Source organism: Eubalaena glacialis, chromosome 3 (assembly GCF_028564815.1).
Source record: "Eubalaena glacialis isolate mEubGla1 chromosome 3, mEubGla1.1.hap2.+ XY, whole genome shotgun sequence".
Classification (NCBI taxonomy): Eukaryota; Metazoa; Chordata; class Mammalia; order Artiodactyla; family Balaenidae; genus Eubalaena; species Eubalaena glacialis.
In genome coordinates, this window is record NC_083718.1 from 26,709,841 (window position 1) to 26,732,198 (window position 22,358).

At 39.9% G+C, this 22,358-nt stretch overlaps 1 protein-coding gene across 1 annotated transcript in view; it reads right to left on the bottom strand.

The window, feature by feature from the left end:
• The window catches only part of KIF26B (kinesin family member 26B), a 490,689-nt gene that overhangs the window by 42,410 nt on the left and 425,921 nt on the right, over positions 1–22,358 (bottom strand). The window contains exon 10 of the mRNA XM_061187375.1: positions 17,536–17,695. Within this exon, the coding sequence (XP_061043358.1) occupies positions 17,536–17,695 (160 nt within the window). The remainder of the gene's footprint in view (positions 1–17,535; positions 17,696–22,358) is intronic.

A 22,358-nucleotide genomic window follows, 5' to 3' on the forward strand; every position in this document is an offset into this window, starting at 1 on the left:
TTTGTGCCAGTACCATATTGTCTTGATTACTGTAGCTTTGTAGTATAGTCTGAAATCAAGGAGTCTGATTCCTCCAGCTCCATTTTTTCCCCTCAAGCCTGCTTTGGCTATTCGGGGTCTTTTGTGTCTCCATACAAATTTTAAGATTTTTCGTTCTAGTTCTGTAAAAAATGCCATTGGTAATTTGATAGGGATTGCATTGAATCTGTAGATTGCTTTGGGTAGTATAGTCATTTTCACAATATTGATTCTTCCAATCCAAGAACATGGTATATCCCTCCATCTGTTGGTATCATCTTTAATTTCTTTCATCAGTGTCTTATAGTTTTCTGCATACAGGTCTTTTGTCTCCTTAGGTAGGTTTATTCCTAGGTATTTTATTCTTTTTCTTGCAATGGTAAATAGGAGTGTTTCCTTAATTTCCCTTTCAGATTTTTCATCATTAGTGAATAGGAATGCAAGAGATTTCTGTGCATAAATTTTTATTTTTAATATCCTGCAACTTTACCAAATTCATTGATTAGCTCTAGTAGTTTTCTGGTGGCATCTTTAGGATTCTCTATGTATAGTATCATGTCATCTGCAAACAGTGACAGTTTTACTTCTTCTTTTCCAATTTGTATTCCTTTTATTTCTTTTTCTTCTCTGATTGCCGTGGCTAGGACTTCCAAAACTATGTTGAATAACAGTGGCAAGAGTGTACATTCTTGTCTTGTTCCTGATCTTAGAGGAAATGCTTTCAGTTTTTCACCAGTGAGAATGATGTTTGCTGTGGGTTTGTCATATATGGCCTTTATTATGTTGAGGTAGGTTCCCTCTGTGCCCACTTTCTGGAGAGTTTTTATCATAAATGGGTGTTGAATTTTGTCAAAAGCTTTTTCTGCATCTATTGAGATGATCAAATGGTTTTTCTTCTTCAATTTGTTAATATGGTGTATCACATTGATTGACTTGCGTATATTGAAGAATCCTTGCATTCCTGGGATAAATCCCACTTGATCATGGTGTATGATCCTATTAATGTGTTGTTGCCTTCTGTTTGCTAGTATTTTGTTGAGGATTTTTGCATCAATGTTCATCAGTGATATTGGTTTGTAATTTTCTTTTTTTGTAGTATCTTTGTCTGGTTTTGGTATCAGGGTGATGGTGGCCTCGTAGAATGAGTTTGGGAGTGTTCCTTCCTCTGCAATTTTTTGGAAGAGTTTGAGAAGGATGGGTGTTAGCTCTTCTCTAAATGTTTGATAGAATTCACCTGTGAAGCCATCTGGTCCTGGAATTTTGTTTGTTGGAAGATTTTTAATCACAGTTTCAATTTCATTACTTGTGATTGGTCTGTTCATATTTCTATTTCTTCCTGGTTCAGTCTTGGAATGTTATACCTTTCTAAGAATTTGTCCATTTCTTCCAGGTTGTGCATTTTATTGGCATAGAGTTGCTTGTAGTAGTCTCTTAGGATGCTTTGTATTTCTTCTGTGTCTGTTGTAACTTCTCCTTTTTCATTTCTAATTTTCTTGATTTGAGTCCTCTCCCTCTTTTTCTTGATGAGTCTGGCTAATGGTTTATCAATTTTGTTTATCTTCTCAAAGAACCAGCTTTTAGTTTTATTGATCTTTGCTATTGTTTTCTTTGTTTCTATTTCATTTACTTCTGCTCTGATCTTTATGATTTCTTTCCTTCTGCTAACTTTGGGTTTTGTTTGTTCTTCTTTCTCTAGTTCCTTTAGGTGTAACGTTAGATTGTTTATTTGAGATGTTTCTTCTTTCTTGAGGTAGGCTTGTATAGCTATAAACTTCCCTCTTAGAAGTACTTTTGCGGCATCCCATAGGTTTTGGATCATCGTGTTTTCATTGTCATTTGTCTCTAGGTATTTTTTGATTTCCTCTTTGATTTCTTCAGTGATCTCTTGGTTATTCAGTAACGTATTGTTTAGCCTCCATGTGTTTGTGATTTTTACGTTTTTTCCCCTGTAATTGATTTCTAATCTCACAGCATTGTGGTCAGAAAAGATGCTTGATATGATTTCAATTTTCTTAAATTTACTGAGGCTTGATTTGTGCCCCAAGATGTGATCTATCCTGGAGAATGTTCTGTGCGCACTTGAGAAGAAAGTGTAATCTGCTGTTTTTGGATGGAATGTCCTATAAATATCAATTAAATCTATCTGGTCTATTGTGTTCTTTAAAGCTTGTGTTTCCTTATTAATTTTCTGTTTGGATGATCTGTCCATTGGTGTGAGGTGTTAAAGTCCCCCACTATTATTGTGTTACTGTCAATTTCCTCTTTTAGAGCTGTTAGCAGTTGCCTTATGTATTGAGGTGCTCCTATGTTGGGTGCATATATATTTATAATTATTATATCTTCTTCTTGGATTGATCCCTTGATCATTATGTAGTGTCCTTCCTTGTCTCTTGTAATATTCTTTATTTTAAAGTCTATTTTATCTGATATGAGTATTGCTACTCCAGCTTTGTTTTGATTTCCATTTGCATGGAATATCTTTTTCCATCACCTCACTTTCAGTCTGTATGTGTGCCTAGGTCTGAAGTGGGTCTCTTGTAGACAGCATATATATGGGTCTTGTTTTTGTATCCATTCAGCAAGCCTGTGTCTTTTGGTTGGAGCATTTATCCATTTACATCTAAGGTAATTATCAATATGTATGTTCCTATTACCATTTTCTTAATTGTTTTGGGTTTGGTTTTTTAGGTCCTTTTCTTGTCTTGTATTTCCCACTTAGAGAAGTTCCTTTAGCATTTGTTGTAGATCTGGTTTGGTGGTGCTGAATTCTCTTAGCTTTTGCTTGTGTGTAAAGCTTTTGATTTCTCCATCGAATCTGAATGAGATCCTTGCTCGGTAGAGTAATCTTGGTTGTAGGTTCTTCCCTTTCATCACTTCAAGTATATCATGCCATTCCCTTCTGGCTTGTAGAGTTTCTGCTGAGAAATCAGCTGTTAACCTTATAGGAGTTCCCTTGTATGTTATTTGTCGTTTTTCCCTTGCTGCTTTCAATAATTTTTCTTTGTCTTTAATTTTTGCCAATTTGATTGCTATGTGTCTTGGCGTGTTTCTCCTTGGGTTTATCCTGTATGGGACTCTCTGCACTTCCTGGACTTGGGTGGTTATTTCCTTTCCCACGTTAGGGAACTTTTCGACTATAATCTCTTCGAACATTTTCTCTGGTCATTTCTCTCTCTCTTCTCTTTCTGGGACCCCTATAATGTGAATGTTGTTGCATTTAATGTTGTCCCAGAGGTCTCTTAGGCGGTCTTCATTTCTTTTCATTCTTTTTTCTTTAGTCTGTTCCACAGCAGTGAATTCCACCATTCTGTCTTCCAGGTCACTTATCCATTCTCCTCCCTCAGTTATTCTGCTCTTGATTCCTTCTAGTATATTTTTCATTTCAGTTATTGTATTGTTCATGTCTGTTTGTTTGTTCTTTAATTCTTCTAGATCTTTGTTAAACATTTCTTGCATCTTCTCGATCTTTGCCTCCATTCTTTTTCCGAGGTCCTGGATCATCTTCACTATCATTATTCTGAATTCTTTTTCTGGAAGGTTGCCTATCTCCATTTCATTTAGTTGTTTTTCTGGGATTTTATCTTGTTCCTTCATCTTGTACATAGCCCTCTGCCTTTTCATCTTATCTATCTTTCTGTGAATGTAGTTTTTGTTCCACAGGCTACAGGATTGTAGTTCTTCTTGCTTCTGCTGTCTCTAGATACTACCTTTCTAATTTGACCTAAGAGAGCACATTACCTTACCGTGTAGCAAGGTGTGAAGGGAGAGCCCACAGGGAAGATCAGTTTTGATGTAGGTATAGAGTTAAATGAGGTCTAGGGCACTGGGGGCTCTTAACAGTGGTACAACCAGGAGGATGGTGGTCGAGTGGCAGGCACTGGGCCTTTCCGGACATCATCAAGGTACAGGGTACCTGTGGAGTGGGTGAGGGAGGTACTCATTGGGAGGAAGAGGCACAGAATTGAGGGGAGAGGTGGTAGTGAGGCACAGGAGTCAAACTTTGCTTGTTTATAATTTTTCCCTTACCAGCTCCACTAACAGTGCTAAATCATATGTGGCTACAGAGATTTCTGTTATCTGCTTCTGCATGCTCCTGGCTGCCATGACAAAGGAAATTTGGAGTAAACCTCCTTTGGTCAATTTGTAGTACTGACTCCATGGAGTTGTCATGAAGATGAAATGAGTTAAAAAAATAAATACAAAGAAGTGAGTATAGGCAGTGGGGCATAGTAAGCACTAGATGATGGTGGTGGTAACGATGATGATGGAGAAGCAGGAGGAGGAGGTCAATTTGCTTCACATTTCTGTGTCTCAGGATCTTCATCTGTAAAATGGGAGAAACAATAGCATCTACCTCTAGGGTTGGTGTGAAGATGAAAACAGAATATTTGTATTGTATAGACTGGGCTTGTACCTAGCAAATACTCCAAAAGTGGTAGCTTTGCTACTCTTATTGCTTTTGCGCACTACCCATGGTTCCAAGACCATGTGAAACGGGTCCTTAAATGGGTCTTGAACAGAGGACTTAATGCCAAAGGGCAATTCCAACTCATCCAAAAAGCTTTTAGAGGAATAGTCCCTTGGTTCCTTTCATTTACAAATTATAGGCTCAAATGAATGACCTTGGTGAGCAAAAACCTTTGGCTTTTGTAAAGGTCAAATTGTATGGTTTTTTGAAAGTGGCTATTCTCCTTTTCCGAAGGAAATCATCAAGCAGGGGCCAAGATGGGTTTCATTATTCCAGCAAGTAATCAAGCAGGGAGGTTTGCTTTTTCAGAATTTGATTGTCAAGGAGGCCACAGTGGGTAGAGATCTGGGCTGTGAATTTGTCCATTTTCCTAGAGTGGGTGGAGGTTAAATTACCCAGACGTTGGAAAGTCTTGCAGGCACTTCCTGGACTTTACAAAGGAGAGACTACCATCTCCCTTATTGTGAAAAGTTAATCACAAGAGCTGATGAAGCCCCATCCACACATAGCCTAACTGTCCTTCTTGGCACCAGGGTACAAGGTTTTCTAGATGTAGCTCAAAATTTACATTATTGTCAAAAGATGGGCTGCCATTCCCAAACCTGGGGACATTAATTAGTCAGAACGACAGCCTTTCCTTAGGGTTCTAATGCATTCCTGGAACTTCCCTATACTTAGATCCATAGGGCACCAACTTCAAAGCCATGCAAGAAATGATTATAATAAAGACGTAGTCTGAGTAAGTAAATCTCTTGGATGAACCCTAAGGCATATTTGCTTCTGCCAAATTCTAGACATTTGGAGGGCTGTAGCAGTAAATAAGAATCTATATTCATATCTAGTATTTATTTTGTTATCGTCAGAGAAGGCATATTCACTGATGACTTACTGGAACTTCTCACCTCTTCCTTGAATGTGCTTTATCATGTGGCTTTTAACTGCTTTATTATGCCTTGCATTCTAATTTATGTACTAGTTTCTTCTGTCCAACTCATCTGTAAGCTTTGTGCATCAGTCCTAATGCTTAGAATAATGCTTTATACATCATAGATGCTTGATGAATTGTCAAAATAACCTAGTAGAGTGAATATAATTTTGCTCTATATCTGATTCAAAAAGTAGGGCTATAGCTTCAGTGCCTCTCCTTCAGTGCCTGTCCTAAACGGCTGACACTACTGCAAAAAGATGCACTTTGTACTAGTTGAGAATGGGGCTCTGATGGCCACAATGCAAGTCTGGGGGCCCACAGTATCCTCCAGGTAGTGAGGCAGGCCATCAAAGGTTGAAGGCAGATGTCTGACTCATCTCTGCTCCTAAGAGGTAGGGTTTAGATCAGGTTAGTTTAATTCAAATTAGTACAAAAATAATAAGGAACCTGAAGAAAAAGATTTTATCATTATCTTGATGAGCTCATGTGGTAGGAGAGATATGCATGTAAACAAATAATTAAAATATAACATCAGTGCCTACAGTGAAATACCTACAGAATGCCATAGGGGATTAGAGGAGGGAAACAACTTTTCTGGAGCAAAGAATTGGGAGGGAGGAAAAGAGATCAGAGAAGGCTTCAAAGAGGAGATAATATTTGAGATAAGCCTTGAAGGAGAGGCAGGAAGGAATGCCAGAATTTTTAATATTAGAAACTTGATTTATGTAATTTACCATATTAAAGAATTAAAGGAGTAAAGCCATGTGGTCGTCTCATCAGATTTAGACATGGGTTAGACAAAAATTCGACAGTTAAGTTTTTCAAATTGCTTAGAAATCCATCAACAGAAGAACAAATACTCTGCGGTATCCTCCCACAATGAAAAAATCATACATCAATGAAAATTAATAAACTATAGCTACACACATCAATATGGATGTCAAAATGAAATATTAATGGAAAAAAGTAAGTTATAGAAGGGCCAGGGAGAGTATGATTCTATGTATGTAAAGTTCAAAAACAGACAAAACTAAACAATATAGTTTTTAGGGATACAAATTTAGGTGGTAAAATTGTAAGTCAAGCAAAAGGATTGTAAACACAAAACTTTTTCAGCACAGTGGTCTCCTCTGGGAAAGGCGGGAGGGCAGCACAATCACAGAAGAGCGCACAGGGGCCTTCCGAGGCATTGAAATGTTGTATTTCCTAACCTGGGTGGTGGGCACACAGGTATTTAACTTGTTATTTTATAGATCGGGCAGGTGTGCTTCTACATTTGTATACATGGCACAGTTCACAATTAAAACATGTAAGAGAAATAGGCAGAAACTCACTAAGTAGAGAGGGAGATCCAGGCCAGTCCTGGAATATAGCATGTTCTTGGTAACTATTCATTGAATGAATGAATGAATGAATGGACAAGGCCACTGTAAGCAGAAGAAGTAGCATCTACAAAGCCTGGGAGTGTGAGAGGGCATGGGGGCTTCAGGAGATGGTACATAGTTTCTATGATCAGAAAGGTGGGCATGGCCCAAATTATAAAGAGCTTCATAGGCCATAAAAGGGTTTGAACCTGTAGCTGACAAGGAGCCATTGACGGATTTAAAGAAGGGGGTGACATCAGAAATGCATTTTAAAAACACATTCTGGCAGCTGTGTGGAGGGTAGATGAAACTAAAGCCTTCTCTGCCTTCACCAGAAAGAATCCTCAGAAGGAAACAGTGGGTATGTCATGTGCCCTTAGGGCCTTCCCTGGACTTTGTTCAGGAAACTACATACAAATCCTCTCAATACAAACAACAATTGCAACTAGTCCTCAGGGCAGGATTTCATGCTCAGGGATGCAAGGTTCATGGGAGACATAAGGTAAGTGGTCTGAAGGAAAGAGCTCACACAGTAGTTTTAGGACAGACGTATTTAACCCTCAGTAAAATTGGCATGTTGCGGCACAGAACTAGGAAACGCATGCTTATAAACTGTGGGCCCTGACACTACTTCCTTTCATCCAAACCTAGAAACCCCCCAACATTTTTACTGATTTTGCTGGTAGGGAGTAGGATAAGAAAGAATGGTAAGGAAAAAGAAAAATAAGTAGCAATTGTGGTTACTGCCCCGAAGGAATATCGTAAAGTCTCCTAAAGTCTACTACTCTTCAAAGCAGTAACAAATGTACCATAACCATCTCTGTTTCTTCAGTTCTCTCTTTATTATATCAAAAATAAAATTCAGCTCTATTTTAGTTTAAAAAATTGCTAGGTACATTAGACAATTTGGTACAACTTAACTGCTCCATGAATATAACTATTTGAAAATTGTTCAATTACACATGAAATGAATTATCACCTCATTTGCATGGGCAAAAAAAAAATCTATTAATGCTCAATGAAGCCTGAACCAGTTGTGAAACAGGTGAGAATTTATGGTTGGATACTCTGATTGAAGCTCTATTAATGTTCAAGACAGTTTTTAAATGAATTAAGCCCCAACTCATTTGTATGCTCCATCCCTTCTAATGTCTAATTGTGCCTAAATCAAGCTATCCTTGACTAATCGCGGAGCCCTGTGCATACCCGAGGGCATCTTGGGCTCTAAGTGCATTGGCCCCGAACTAACTTAAAGCCCTCCCCCTTTGGCTGTTTTCTCCTGGTAGCAACATGACTTGTGATATGATGATTAGTTATCATTAAAGATAACAATTAGCTATAGATTTGGAGTCTTGCATTTGGCCCAGTAGTTTATCATGATTTGTGGCAGGCAATGTCTACATCATTCTAGGGAATGACAGAACAGCTGTGAAATGGCTCAAGCATTTAAGGATGGACTGTGGGAAACTTTGGAAAACAGAGGAGTGAGAATGAAGAAAGGGTGGGAGTCGATGAGGAGAGCTTCGGAATCACCACCTCTGCCCAGACAGCCTTTTTTCTTTAAGATTTTTTTTTTTTTGATGTGGACCATTTTTAAAGTCTTTATTGAATTTGTTACAATATTGCTTCTGTTTTATGTTTTTGGTTTTTTGGCCACAAGGCATGTGGGATCTTAGCTCCCCAACCAGGGATCGAACCTGCACCCCCCGCATCGGAAGGCGAAGCCTTAACCACTGGCCCGCCAGGGAAGTCCCCCCAGACAGCCTTTACTACAGTATTTCTGATTCCCTCAGCCTTGCTTGGGTCCCCCTTTCCACGGTGCGGGTTAAGCACCGGTGTTACGTATTACCAGGTGTGGGACTTGGCTCTTTATGTCTCTATCTCCCCTACACTGTAAATTGTCCAGGAGTGGAGATCATCTATGTTTCTCCGTTATATTTCCAGTGTCTTGTGTATTGTAGGGGTCCAATAAGTATTTTTTAATTAATAGATAATGAATGACTAAATGGATCAAAGAACTTACAGATATTCTACTATGTATTTCTCAAAGTATTTCCTGTATATGTTTGGTAGACTCCACCAGACTTGTAACAAAATTAGGTGCTTAAACGCCTCACTCAGCTGGGTCCTTTGGGCCAAAATTCACCTTGCTGATCAGAATAGCACTGTGCTTCATGAATAATAAACTTTATGTATCACTTGGGATCTCAAGTGTAAGGTAAAATTTGTATCATCAAGGTCAGCCTTAAAAATCTCTTTGGAAGAAAAACCCTTCTCTCAGGAAATCTAACACAGTCAGGGTTGGAACACATCACCGTCTCTGGCTGAGCACCAGCAGGACGTGGCTTGTATTCAAAGGCCATATTATATGAAAAATTTGCATCTTTAAACATTTGAATGGCAGTGGTCAGTGGGCCAGACAGATACAACTGGGGGTACAGTTGGGGGTACAACCTGTGGGTGTACAGAGGTACCTCTCTCTGCTCACCCACAACCTCCACCCACTCTCAGGCCTGACGGCCTCACGGAGGGAGGTGGCAGGCGGAGCCCTTCACTTCCTAAGGAACCCGTGACTTCTCTCCTTGTGCAGAGTACTTAGGGTTGCGTTCTCTTAAATTAGATGTCTGTATCTGGCAGCGGCCCTGTACATTAGGCACACAAACTCTTGTTGAAAAATGCATGAAGCTTCTGTTTCAACAAAAAGTAATTATAATCCACTTGGCCAAAAGCAACACATATGTTTAAAATCAAGAAACAGATAAAAAGATATGCTAGTGCCAGATCAGTCTGGGTTATAACGTTTTGAAATATATTAAAACAGTCCTATTTTTGCCTTTGAAGCATGTTTCTTTAAAGGGCTATCGCAGACATTGTCTCAATGGTACCTACCACGTTTCTGAGGTAAAGAAGATGGTTATTCTGATTTAGCTGGTGGAGAATGAAAAGCGCAGGAAGGGCGTCTGAGTGTTCGGAGGTGGGCAGTGGCCCTGGCACGAGGACCCACGCCTCCCTGATCTCGGCTCAGTGTCACCTCCTGGGCGCGTGTCACAATTCATCTCTTTTGGAAACCGCAGATATTTGACTTCACATACTTTTCTGGGAGCCCAGCCTGAAGAAACTTCACAAATTCCAGTTGATAGATTGACTATCTCATCTGCCAATTGTGGAAATGCCCAAAGCTTCTATCATTAGCCAGGTGTTGGAGGAAGCTCATTATCTCATGCCCTGACAGCCTTGCAGTCATCCTCACCTCTTGCCTCTCCCTTCCTTACCTTTCTTGTGCTCAGCAGAACTTCAAGACCCAGACTGGGTGATGACCTCTCCTATTCTGACAGGAATCTACCCACTCATGAATGCTTCAACGCACCTACAGAAGCTGCCACCAAGGGGGAAGAGGGCTGGAAACTGTCTTATCGGGAGGCTGTGCCCATGTGCAGTCTCCAGCGTGGGAGATGGTCACACTTCTTGTGCTGGAGGCCAGGCAGGAGGGATGTCTGGGGGTCCTGTATCCTAAGACAGCATCAGAGCATCCTGCAGCTTTTTCCATTAATGGGGTACATGAAATGGCTACATGAACTTTCAGGCTCTTACATGAGAAAGATGACAGAAATTAAGAAAGAGAAGAAGACTTGTGAAATAGCTGAGATTTGCTGAGATTGTCTGCTGGAGGTGCCCAGAATATGGGATTGGGACTGTTGGGCTCCTCTGATTCAGCCCTGCCAAGTGGCTTAGGTTCTGGAAGGGAGAGTTCTTTCCCGTCCTCATCTTCCATATTTCACTTTCCTCACTGTCACAAGTATCTGGCAGTCAGTCCAGCTTCACTGTCACAGAAAAGGTGAGGCCAGGAGATGACCCTGAATGGACAGCTGGCCACAGGTGGTCCCATGCCTGGGACTCAACGCTTTCACTTACAACCTACTGCACATATTTAAGCTTTGCAGATACATTAGATCCATTGTCTGCCCTCATTTGTTATTTCAACAGATATTGATTGAGCACCACAGCATTCCGGACGCTGTGTCAGGAAGTGGTGATATACCAGGAGACAGTGGAGTAGCCCTGTTGCCTACCAGCCGTGTAGACATGGACAAGTCACTTCCTCCTCTTGTCGCAATTTCTCCATCTGTAGTACGAGTACGACCATAGCAGTATCTATGCCATGAGGCTCTCGGCAGAATTAAACACCCAGGAAGCATTCAGAGCAGCTCCGGATGCACAGTAAGGAAACGATGACTACGAGCTGTTGTCATTACGCTCGCACCGTGGAAGAGCCCCCACCCAGAGCTCACGCGTGCACACGCTAACCACCTGGATCGGAGCTGGAAACCCAGGAAACAAGTAACGGAAACGATTTTTTCCTTCTCCCTATGACCCAGTAAGTCCATAAATTAGGAATCTCTAACCCCTTGGAAAGAAGGAGAACAAAGTTCCCATCCTTCTTTCTTCCCTTTTATTTACTTCTTCTCACAGGAGGAAAAAGGTCTGACTGGCGGCGCTGGTAAACATGGCCATGGGCACGTACAGCCCAATGCTGGCTGTCTGTCTGTCCCCCTGTAGGTCACACACATCCCTCCTCTTGAGCCATGTGGCTGTATGGGTACGGGATTGCTCTGCTGATCCGATTCTGCGCACTCCTGAGTCCTGGGGTCTATGCTTGTGGGGGGATAGGAGGAGACCTCCTTCCACTCTGCTGGGATTCAGCGGATGGAGAATTTTAATTCCCAGCCACACTCTTGTATCTATTTGCCAACTGGTTCGGAATCTGGAGAGAAGAGAGTCTGATTAGGACTCTCAGAAATTGAACATAAAGGAAGAAAACCTCTTGAAAAGCCAAAAGGGAAATGAAGAAACCTCCTGATTTCTGCTCAGTCCTAAAACCAGAAGCTCGTTTTCCAAGAGGGACTAGCCGTGGTAGACAAAGAAAAATATATGCCATGGCTTTGCTGCCAAGGATCATGACTGAGTTGGGGGCCTAACAATCTGCTCTGTGAGGGGGCACAAAGGGGTCCTCCTGGGAACAAAAAGGATGATAAGCACAGTTTATGTGTCAAACCAGTGGCGGAAGGACCAATGCTTGAACCCAGGGCTTGTGATCCCAGCCGATTCCCGGACAGCCTCATTTCTCCCTGAGTGACCTGCATGCTTCTGTGATAAACCTGGCAGAGTTCTTTTACTGGTAGTTGATGCCTCAACTCTTAAGAAAATAATATCAATCTCTGAAAATTTTCATAATTATATATGAAGATACCACTGGCCAAGGAAGCAAATAGAGGTAGGAGGGAAGAATGAAAGGAAAGAGATGCTAAAATCTCATACAAAAGAGACTTATGTCCTGGTGATTTTCTGAACTTACTTTCTCTGCACCCTAACAGTCATTAAAATGTATAAAAATGGATATTTTTGAAGCAGCAACACTAAGAATTATCATTGCTGCGGTTGCTTGGCAACCTGAGACTTTGGTTATTTTATTTCTAAATAGGGAATGCTATAAACTGGTATCTGGAGTTTGTGCAAATAGTTCTAAATTGATGTTCTCCCTGTAAATCAGGAGGAGATAATACAGCATTAATGCACATTTAAAGGTTGCTAAATATGCATATGTATGTGTCTCATATCACACACACACACACGAAGATTCTCACACAGAGCTTCTCTCCATTACATGCTATCTTAAGTAAATCTGGAGAATTGATATTCCTTTGCATTTTTCCTGGAAAATATCTATTCAATTTCATTTTGTAAATAATATGCATTTGAGTCACGAGGAACAAACCTTTTGTCTCCTATGTGAGTCAGGGGAACTGAGTATTATTGTAGCTCATATTGGTCATGAGCTCCTTTCTCTAGCTTCCCAGACACTGAGTGGGTTTCCAGTTCTGAGAAAGCAGAGACAAACCCAGTATCTAAATGGCTACTGGGGGAAAATATTTCTCAAAGCAAGGCATGGGAATGTCCACATTCTTCAGAGATGCAAGTCCTGTAAAGGCCTTATGAAATCTTAGGCCTGCAGTTTCCAGCACGGATGAGAAGAGGTGTTAACATTTTGAAAAAGTTGCCTCTATTTACAAACTCTCATTTCTCCACAAGTCACCAACTTGAATTTGAGTCTCTAGTGATGCTTGCTGGTTTGAATGAAATGCTGTGCTCTGATGCTGCTTTTCTCTTAAACGTGACCGTAGTTCCTGACTCCTCACTAGGGCCTTAGGAGGAAAAGTGCTCCCGTTCCAGACCCTGATGATAGGCATCCTTATCACTTTTGTAGAACAACCGCTTCTAAAGTGGCCCCTGCAGTGGTGTTTGCTTGCAGACTGAAGCTCATGACAACAAACTGCCTCAGGCTCCACCTGCTTCTCCAGAGAGAAGAAGGGCACGAGGAAGTCAGGTGCCTGAGCCCCAGAGTATGTCAGTGACAGATTCCAAAACACAAGGATTTGGTCTTGGTCTGAACCACAGACCAAAACCATAAAAGAAAGGCATCGAGCACCAATTCGATCATGGGATTGTTCATGCAGGACCATGCTTCAAGCTACTTGGGAATAGCATCTCAGACAGACACAACACGAGAGGGTCACAGAATGACTTTCCATGACCTCTTGTTCAATGGAAGCCAGGACATTATAACATATCTGTTGTTTAGAAACAGAGGACAGCATCTTGTTGGCAAATAATCAAATAGACCATTTGACCTATTAAAGTAATTATTTATACAAATGGAATAACAGTTACAAATGAAGGAAAAATGTTTCAGGCTTAGAGTAAGTGTGAAGGGTATGCTTCGCCTTACTAGACATCTAAAAGGGACGAAAAATTCTATTTCGAGAGAACTGGGTGGTCGTTAGAATTTCCAAGTCTCTGGAAAGACTGTAGTCCTGCAGATCAGCTGGGACATAACAGCACTTTAGCCAAAGCTAAGTGCACACTGCCAGATTCTTGTGGTGGCCCTTCTGGGCACCAATTCTAGTGGTGTGTGCCTGCAACACTTGTTTTTGGCATGGGAATTCATTTAGACATCTCTGCCTAATTTTTCTCAACTATCGAAGGGAAGGCTCCTACAACCTTAGTGCCCAAGAAGTGGCGAGGAATAGCAAATGGCTGAGCGACGGAAGGAAATTGGCAAGTGCACTGTCAAAATGCTTGGGACTATGACAGCTTCCCCTAGACAAGAGGTTCCCCAAAGTTAGGGAGTTTTGTGCAGCCTGTCAGTGCAGAACTGACTAGGGGATTGGAGCCCTTGGTGGTCTCCCTGCTGTCCCCGAATGCTTTTCTGAATGGTGTCACCATTTTGGATTGATTTATGGAACTTGAATTGGCCAGCGAGCCTGTGCTATGTCGTGGCTGAGGCTGGGAACCTGTTCTGCACTTGCATCTGTCATATCTAAAGGCAATATCATTTGCAAAGTCAAAACCACTGAGGCCACACCTAGGGTGCCCGTGGGAGCACCTGGGATGGGTAATGAATACAAACTCGCTTTCAGGCTTGCTCACATGACAGAGTCTGGCACCATGATGAAGAGAAACGAGGACAGGCTATATCCCCTCTGTGCACATTCCAGTTAATTTCCCAGAAGCAAACACAAATGATGCAGGTTCCAAGCACAGAAGTGTCCCGGGTGACAAACGGAGTGGGTTTTTGTGTTTTGGAAGGGTGGGGGAGGGTAGCGAACATGGAGTTTGGTTTTCCGTCTTTTCCTGTTAGTGAACAGGAGTAAGAGGAAACTGCAAGGGCAGAAAACCTTCCCTGTCTTAGGAACCTACTGCAAAGACAAGGTTTGACATGGGAAAGGTGTTTAGTACGCTAACAAATGCCATGTGATGTGGCTTTGGAGCGCTGACTGAACTGGTAAAAGAAATCTGGGCCATCCTGCTGTGCTGAAGACCTCATGCTGTGCAGAGCAAAGGCAGCTAATATATTACAGAGCTTGATGAGGTTGGGGGGAGTGGATTGGCAATGAACTGCCAAGGTCTCTGAGGCTGTGAAAAGTGATGCGGTTTGATCCTGCCACCAGCTGGCTGGGTGATTTGAGTTAATCTTTGCCTTATCTTCCTGTACCTTGAAAGAAGATAGTTTCTTCTTTCAAGAATCAAGATAGCTGATTAATCACTTTGCAAATGTATTTGCAGAACCAAATATTGAATATATGCTGTGGCTGAGAATCTGAAACAATATTACAGCAAGGGTCTTTGAAAGTTTACACACAATGATGGGCATTAAGGACTGAGGGCTGATAGAACTGGCTGTACAAGTGCACTGCCAACAAATGTTTTGGGGAGGACAGAGCTGGCCGGATGGCCAGGCCACCATGTTTCCTGGCATCAAGCAGTGGGCAACTCTGCAAGATCCCTAGAAGGATCCTGATGGTGGGGGACAACTCTATGCCTGTGTCTTACATAGACACCACATTTATGTTAAGTCTGTGCCGACTTCTGACATAGAAACACTTTAATCATCACTCCCTTGGAGCCAGAAGGGAAGGAAGGGAACTGAAGCAGACAGATGTCTGCAGAGAATGGTGAGTGGAGTTTTCACACTTTGTCAGCCCTCCCAAGTGGGCAGGTAGCTGGTCGTTGTGCCTAGCTGATGTTAGATATGTTTAATTTAACAAGAGACCTTGAACTACTAATAAAAACAATTCTTAATGTTTCCCTTTAGGTTTATAATAAAACCCAACTGGAACCGAAAGGAAGTTACTTTATCTAAAGTAAAAGTAATTTCATATGCTTGCATTCATCCATCCCTCCCACCATCAATTCAACAAATATTTATTGAAATCATAAAAGCATGTCACTTTACAGAAACAATGTGAGAGATATATAAGTAAAATACATAATCAGTGACCTCATAAGGTGGTATTTTGAATTCTGTCTACGCCATGATCTATTAAGTTATTACATTAATAGACATGGTTCCCTTTTTATGGACAGGGAAACCAATGAGGGCTGATAACTCTTTCCTTTCTAAGATCTGCAACCTTGACAGTACCTCTGCAGACCTTTTTTTTTTTCCCTCCCTCTCTTCTCTCTTTCCTTTCCTTTCTTTCTTTTCTTTCTTCTTTCTTCCTTCCATCCTTCCTTTCCTTCCTTCCTTTCTTTTTTTCTTTCCTCTTTCTTTCTTTTCCTCCCTCCCTCCCTCCCTCTCTCTCTCTTTCCTTTCTTTCTTTCCTTCTTTCTTTCTTCCTTCCTTCCTTTCTTTCTTTCTTTTTCTTTCTTTCTTTCTTTCTGCTTTCTTTCTTTTCCTCCCTCCTGCTTTCCCTCCCGCGCTCCTTTCCTTCCTTCCATCCTTCCTTCCTCTCTTTCTCTCTTTCCTTGTAATCACAAGTTGACTTTATTCAACTGCAGAAATGATACTGAATGAAACTATATAAACCTTCTACTTGAATTTTTTCTCAGAGAAAAGAATCCTCACAAGGGGTAGAAAAGCCATTTCTGGGTTTATCCTAGGAGTCCAAATTTCAAGAATTGAGACAGACAGGACTATAATCTCTATTTAAGCTCCTAAAGTAGTCTAGTAATGGACTTCCTGGTGGAGAATAAAGTCACAGTGTTGGCATCAACTTAGGGCAGAGGGGAAGGAGAACTCGAGGACTCGTCCTGAACCTCAGCTATTGTAGAACAAACTGCCCGACTTACCTTTTCCGTCCTACACAACAGTAATTTATATTTTGTAGGATCCTACAGATTAAACAAAAATGATTCTATGTATTGTATATTTGCTTAATCCTCAAGGCAGCTCTGTAAGGTAGGTGTTATTTCCATTTAAATAGGTGGGGATAGGCTCAACCACATTATCATTATTGGTTATTGACTATAGTGTTACACATTTTACAAAAAACTTTCATACGCATATCACTCTGAACCTTTTATCCTTGTGATATAGATAAGACATATAGCTATAACCCTCAGTTTATGCGATGTGAAGGAAGGTTCAGATAGTTAGTGGAAGGTGCAGCTGGACATTGGCAGGGCCTGAAAATACAGGAGAGTACCCATCATCCCATCATCACATTGTCCAATGACAAAGATGAGTTGGGGTGATGGTGGTGAGGGGTGGCTCCAGGGCTGGGTCATTCATGAGCACAGATGATATGGCAAGTCTTTGGCTATTCCAGACATAGGAGAAGTTCTAATTTCATCTTCTTGGAGGAGCAACAGAAAGAGGAAAAGGATCTTGGAAGTGAAATAAACATCTGCATAGGATGGTGGGTGGTAATTCCCCAAGCTTTTTAAGTTCTCCTAAATAGGACTACCAGATAAAATACAGAATGCCCGTATAGCTCATGCAATACTGGGGGGATGCTTATACTAAAAAATATTTGCTGTTTATCTGAAATTCAAATTTAACTGTGTATCCCATATTTTTATTGGTTAAATATGGTAGCCCTATTCCTAAGGGAAGGGTAATTCAATCTTATGCCCCTTGCTCTCATCACTATAAAGCATCTGTACAATGGTGACAATAATCTACCAACGGCAATTGTGATTGGAGACCTCAACTGAGATAACTTCTTATTATTTCTGACTTGAGCAGCTTAATGTTAGCATTGGGGTAAATTTAAGTATTTCTGTAGCTTTTGAATTTGGAAGATCATGAATTACACAATTCTTAGTGAAGTCTGGTTTCTGGCACTGAACTAACAATGTGGTCCATAGTGTACCTCTGTAGTACAACTCTCCCCAGATGTCACTGGACAGAGAATCCCACACACAGCCCTCGCACCATGCTTTCCTCATCCCATTCTTTGAGTAGAAGAGTCACTTACTTGTATGGGATGTGTTTGCTGCCATTGACGAGAGCCAGGATGACATTGCCCAGAGCAGACAGTGAGAGGCACAGCCCTGAGCCTCCTTCCCGATTTTTGCTAAGAGCTTTCACACAGCTGCCAAGATCAATGAGGTGCAGGCGGCTGCGGCCTCCAGACACTGTCACAGGAGAGAAGACAAGAGAAGAAAGAAGTGGTTAAGTTCTGGCAAACACTCATCTGTCCTTCATATAGCTCCTTGGGAAATCTGATGGGAAAAAAGAGGAAATAAAAGGTTGAAGTTAATGGCCTAGTAGGAAACCCCTACAAAATCATGCAGAGGTAACAAATAGCACGGTCCTCTTAAATTCTGTCTACCACACACCACTGATCTTCTAAAACCTACTGATGATATTCCTACTATAAATAAATGAATAATTCATGTAGGCTGAATTAGATGAAATTTCACAGAGAAGGTAAATGTCTACATTTACCTTCATCTTCTCTGTGTAGCAGAATTCTGAAATTGATCATATTAAAACATAAATAGCCCATAAGCGATTATCCGCTTTGGTTGACTGTCACAGAGACCGTGACCTAAAGCTCAGCCAGGAGTCAGGTTGATAACTCAAAGTAAAACCAGGAAGAATTAACAACCAGGTGCAGAGTCAGGGAAGACCCAAGTATTTGCTGAGTATCTGCCAAGTGCCAGGTGCTGCACAAACATCAGTCTCATTCAGTTCCCCTGGGAAAATCACAAACTTGCTCATGAGAACTTCCACTTCTGGCCTAGATGAAGTCACAGGGACCAGATTTTTCCTCTTACCTGAAACAACCAAAAACTGAACAAAATGTGTAAAACAACCGTTTGCAAGACACTAGACATCAAACAGCAAAAGACAGTGATCCTGGAGAGGTGGGAAGTAAGGGAGGTGAGCACTAGCCGTTTCCCAGCTTACTGCACTGAGAGAGTTTTCGGGCCACGGCTCAGAGACAGGGAACTCAGGTGGAGCCTGGCAGACTCTCTGAACTGAGGAGCTAGAGCTGAGAGTCCAGGGAGGCCAAGGTAGCAACTTTTCCAGGACAGAGTGCTGGAGAGGAGAGAACTCTGGAGATCTGTAGTAGGTCTCCTCAAGTATTCAACCTAGTACTGATCAGCACAGAGTGATGAAACTACCCATGGCTGGGGAACTAACCACCGGAAAAGATTAGAAGTAATAGTGCACAGGACTCACACAAGGCCAGGAATAGTGCTTGTTCCCAACAGCCAGACTAGAAAACCTCAAGATTCACAGGGCACTGGGTAGGGTACCTGCAAGGGTCTGGCTTCAGTAGTCAGGAACACTTAGCCCTAGACTGAGAACTGACTGGTTTCCACCTTAACAAATCTTAAAAGTAAGGCCATAAAGGATCAAACTGTTTCTAAACAACTGCATCCCCAAACAAAGCTTAAAAACATTAAAAAAATATAGAAATGTCCAGCACCCAATCAAAAAGAAGCAAGAAAATGAGACCTATAATGAAGAGATCATTGAAACCAACCCAGAACTGACATAGATATTAGAATCAACAGAGAAGGACATTAAAGCAGTTATGATGGCATTTCAAACATTAAAAAAGTTAAATAGGGACATGGAATGTATTAAAAAGATACAAATTGAATCTTTAGAGATAAAAACTACATTGTGTGAGATGAAAAATACACTGGTTGGGATTAACAGCATATTAGATACTGCAAAAGGAAAGATTGGTGAATTTGACAATATAGCAATGAAAACGATCCAAGATGAAGTACAGAGAGAAAATTTTAAAACAAACAACCAAAAACCGATTAAAAAAAAGAGCTATAGGACTACTTCAAGTGTCTTAATATGTGTGCAATTGAAGTCCCTGAAGGGAAAGACACAGAGGGTGGTGCAGATAAAATATTTAAAGAAATAGTGGTCAATACTTTCCCAAATTTAATGAAAACTATAAACCCACAGATCCAAGAAGCTCAATGATCCCCTAGCACAAGAAACATGAAGAAAACTACACTAAAGCACATAATAATCAAATGGGTTAAAACTAGTGATGACAAAAAAAATCTTGAAAATAGCCAGAGGAAAAAAATTATATTACATGTAAAGGAACAAAGATAAGATGATGGCAGATTTCTTGGAAATAATACAAGTGAGAAGACAATGGAGCAACATTTTTAAAGTACTGAAAACTGCCAACCTAGAATTATACACCCAACCAGAATATCATTCTCAGATAAAAGGGAAATAAAGACTTTTTCAGACTTAAAAAAGCTGAAAGAATTCATCACAAAGGACATACACAAAAGAATGAAGAGCTTTGGAAATGACAACTATGTGAATAAATATATGCTATCTTCCTCTTATTTAAATCTCCTTAAAAGCTAATTGACTGTTAAAGCAAAAATAACAACAATGTAACATGTGGGCTATAACATATGCAAAATTAAAATGTTTGACAACAATAGCACAAAGGTTAGGAGTGGAGAAATGAAAGTACTCTCTTGTAAGGTTCTTATTCTAGACATGAAGTGGTATAATATCACTTAAAAGTAGACTGTGATAACTTAAAGATGTATACAATAAATCCTACAGCAATCACTAAATAATAAAGAGTTACAACTAAAAAGCCAACAAAGGATATAAAGTAGAATCATTTACAGTGTTCAATAAATTCAAAAGAAAGCAAATAAAATAAAAAGGAGAACAAAGAACAGATGGGTTGAATACAAAACATACAGAAAAATAATGCTTTGGAACACACCAAATGAAGAATCCCATTAAATGTAAGTTGTCTGAATACCCTTATTAGAAAGTAAATATTGTCAGATTTGATAAAAAAGCAAGACTCTACTATATGCTACCTATGAGAAGTGCACTTCAAATATAAAGAAACAATAGGTTGAAAATGTAAGTATGGAAAAGGCTATACCATGCAAACAGTAGCCATAAGAAAGCTGGGGGCGGCTATATCAATATCAAACAAAAGAGACTTAGGACAAAAAATATTACTAGAGGGAAAAAGAGACATTTAATAATGATAAAGGGCACAATTCATCAAGAGGTCATAACAATAAAAGTGTTTATGTATCTAATAACAGAAGTTCAAATACATGAAGTAAAATCTGATAGAATTGCAAGAATAAACAGGCAAGTCCAGAATTATAGTTGGAGATTTCAAATACCCCTTTCTCAATAATTGATATAATAAGTAGACAGAAAACCAGTAAGGATATAGAAGATTTGAACAACTATCAACCAATTTGTTCTACTTGACATTTGTATAACACTCAACCCAACAACAGCAGAATACACATTCTTTTGAATTGCACACAGAACGTTTAACAGGATAGACCATATTCTGGTACATAAAACAAGTCTAAATAAATTTTAAAGGATTCACATCATTCATACTATGTTTTCTGACACACTAGAGCTAAATTAGAAGTCAATCCAGAAAGATATCTGGAAAATCCTTAAATATTTTGAAACTCAACAGCACAGCTCCAAGTAACTTAGGGTCAAAAAAGAAACCAAAATGCAAATTAGAAAGTGTTTTTAAGTGAATGAAAATGAAAACACAACATATCCAAATTAGTAAGATGCCTTTAAAGAAGTACTTAGGAGGGAATTTATACCATTAAATGCCTATATCAGAAAACAACAGAGGTCTCAAATCAATTACCTCAGCTTCCACTTTAGTAAATTAGAAAAAGATGAGCAAATTAAAGACTAAATAGCAGAAAGGAAATAATTAATATAAAAGCAGAAATCAATGATATAAAAAATTAAAAAACCAATAGGGAAAACCAATGACATCCAAAGCTGGTTCTTCAAGATCAATAAAATTGATAAATCTCTAGCATGACTGATCAGCAAAGAGAGAAGACACAAATCACCAATGTCAAGAACAAAAGAGGTGGCCTCACTACAGTTTCTACAAATATAAAAAGTGCAATAAAGAAACATTACACCAGTAAATTAGACAACTTGGAAGAATGAACAAATTTCTTGAAAGATATAAAGTACCAAAGCTCATTCAAGAAGTAATAGATAATGTGAATAGCCCTACATCCATTAAAGAAATAGAATCTGTAGTTAACAACTTTTCCACAGGGAAAGCAGTGCATTTAACTGAACTGGTGAATTCTATCACATGTTCAAGGAAGAAATAATATCAATTCTACACAAATTCTTCCTGAAAATTAAATAGGAGAGACAACTTCCCAATTAATCCTATGAGGCCAGGATTACCCTGATACCAAAAACAGACAAAGATATTACAAGAAAAAAAGTTGAAGACCAATATCCCTCATGAACAATGATGCAAAATTTCTAAACAAAATATTAGTGAACCATACTATAAAATTGTATCTAGGTACATATTAAAAGCATTTTATACCATGAGTAAGTGGGATTAATTTGAGGAATGCAAGGTTGGTTAACAAAAAAATTGATCTATCATTATAATTTACCATATTAACAAACCAAAAAGAAAAATGATTCTCTCAGTAGATGCAGACAAAGCATTTAACAAACTCCAGCATCCATTACTGATAAAAATGCTTGGCAAAATATAAATCGAAGGTGATATCCTCAGTTTGATAAAAAGTGTCTAGGAAAAACCTACAGCTAATGGCATTCTTAATGGTAGAAAACTAAATGCCTTCCAAGATCAGGAACAAGACAAGGATGTTCACTCTGACCATTTCAATTCAACATTGTACTGGAGGTTCTAGCCAGTTCAATAGGCAAGAAAAAGAAATAAAACGTATCCAGATTGGAAAGAAATAAGTCAAACTGTCTTAATTGGCAGATTACATG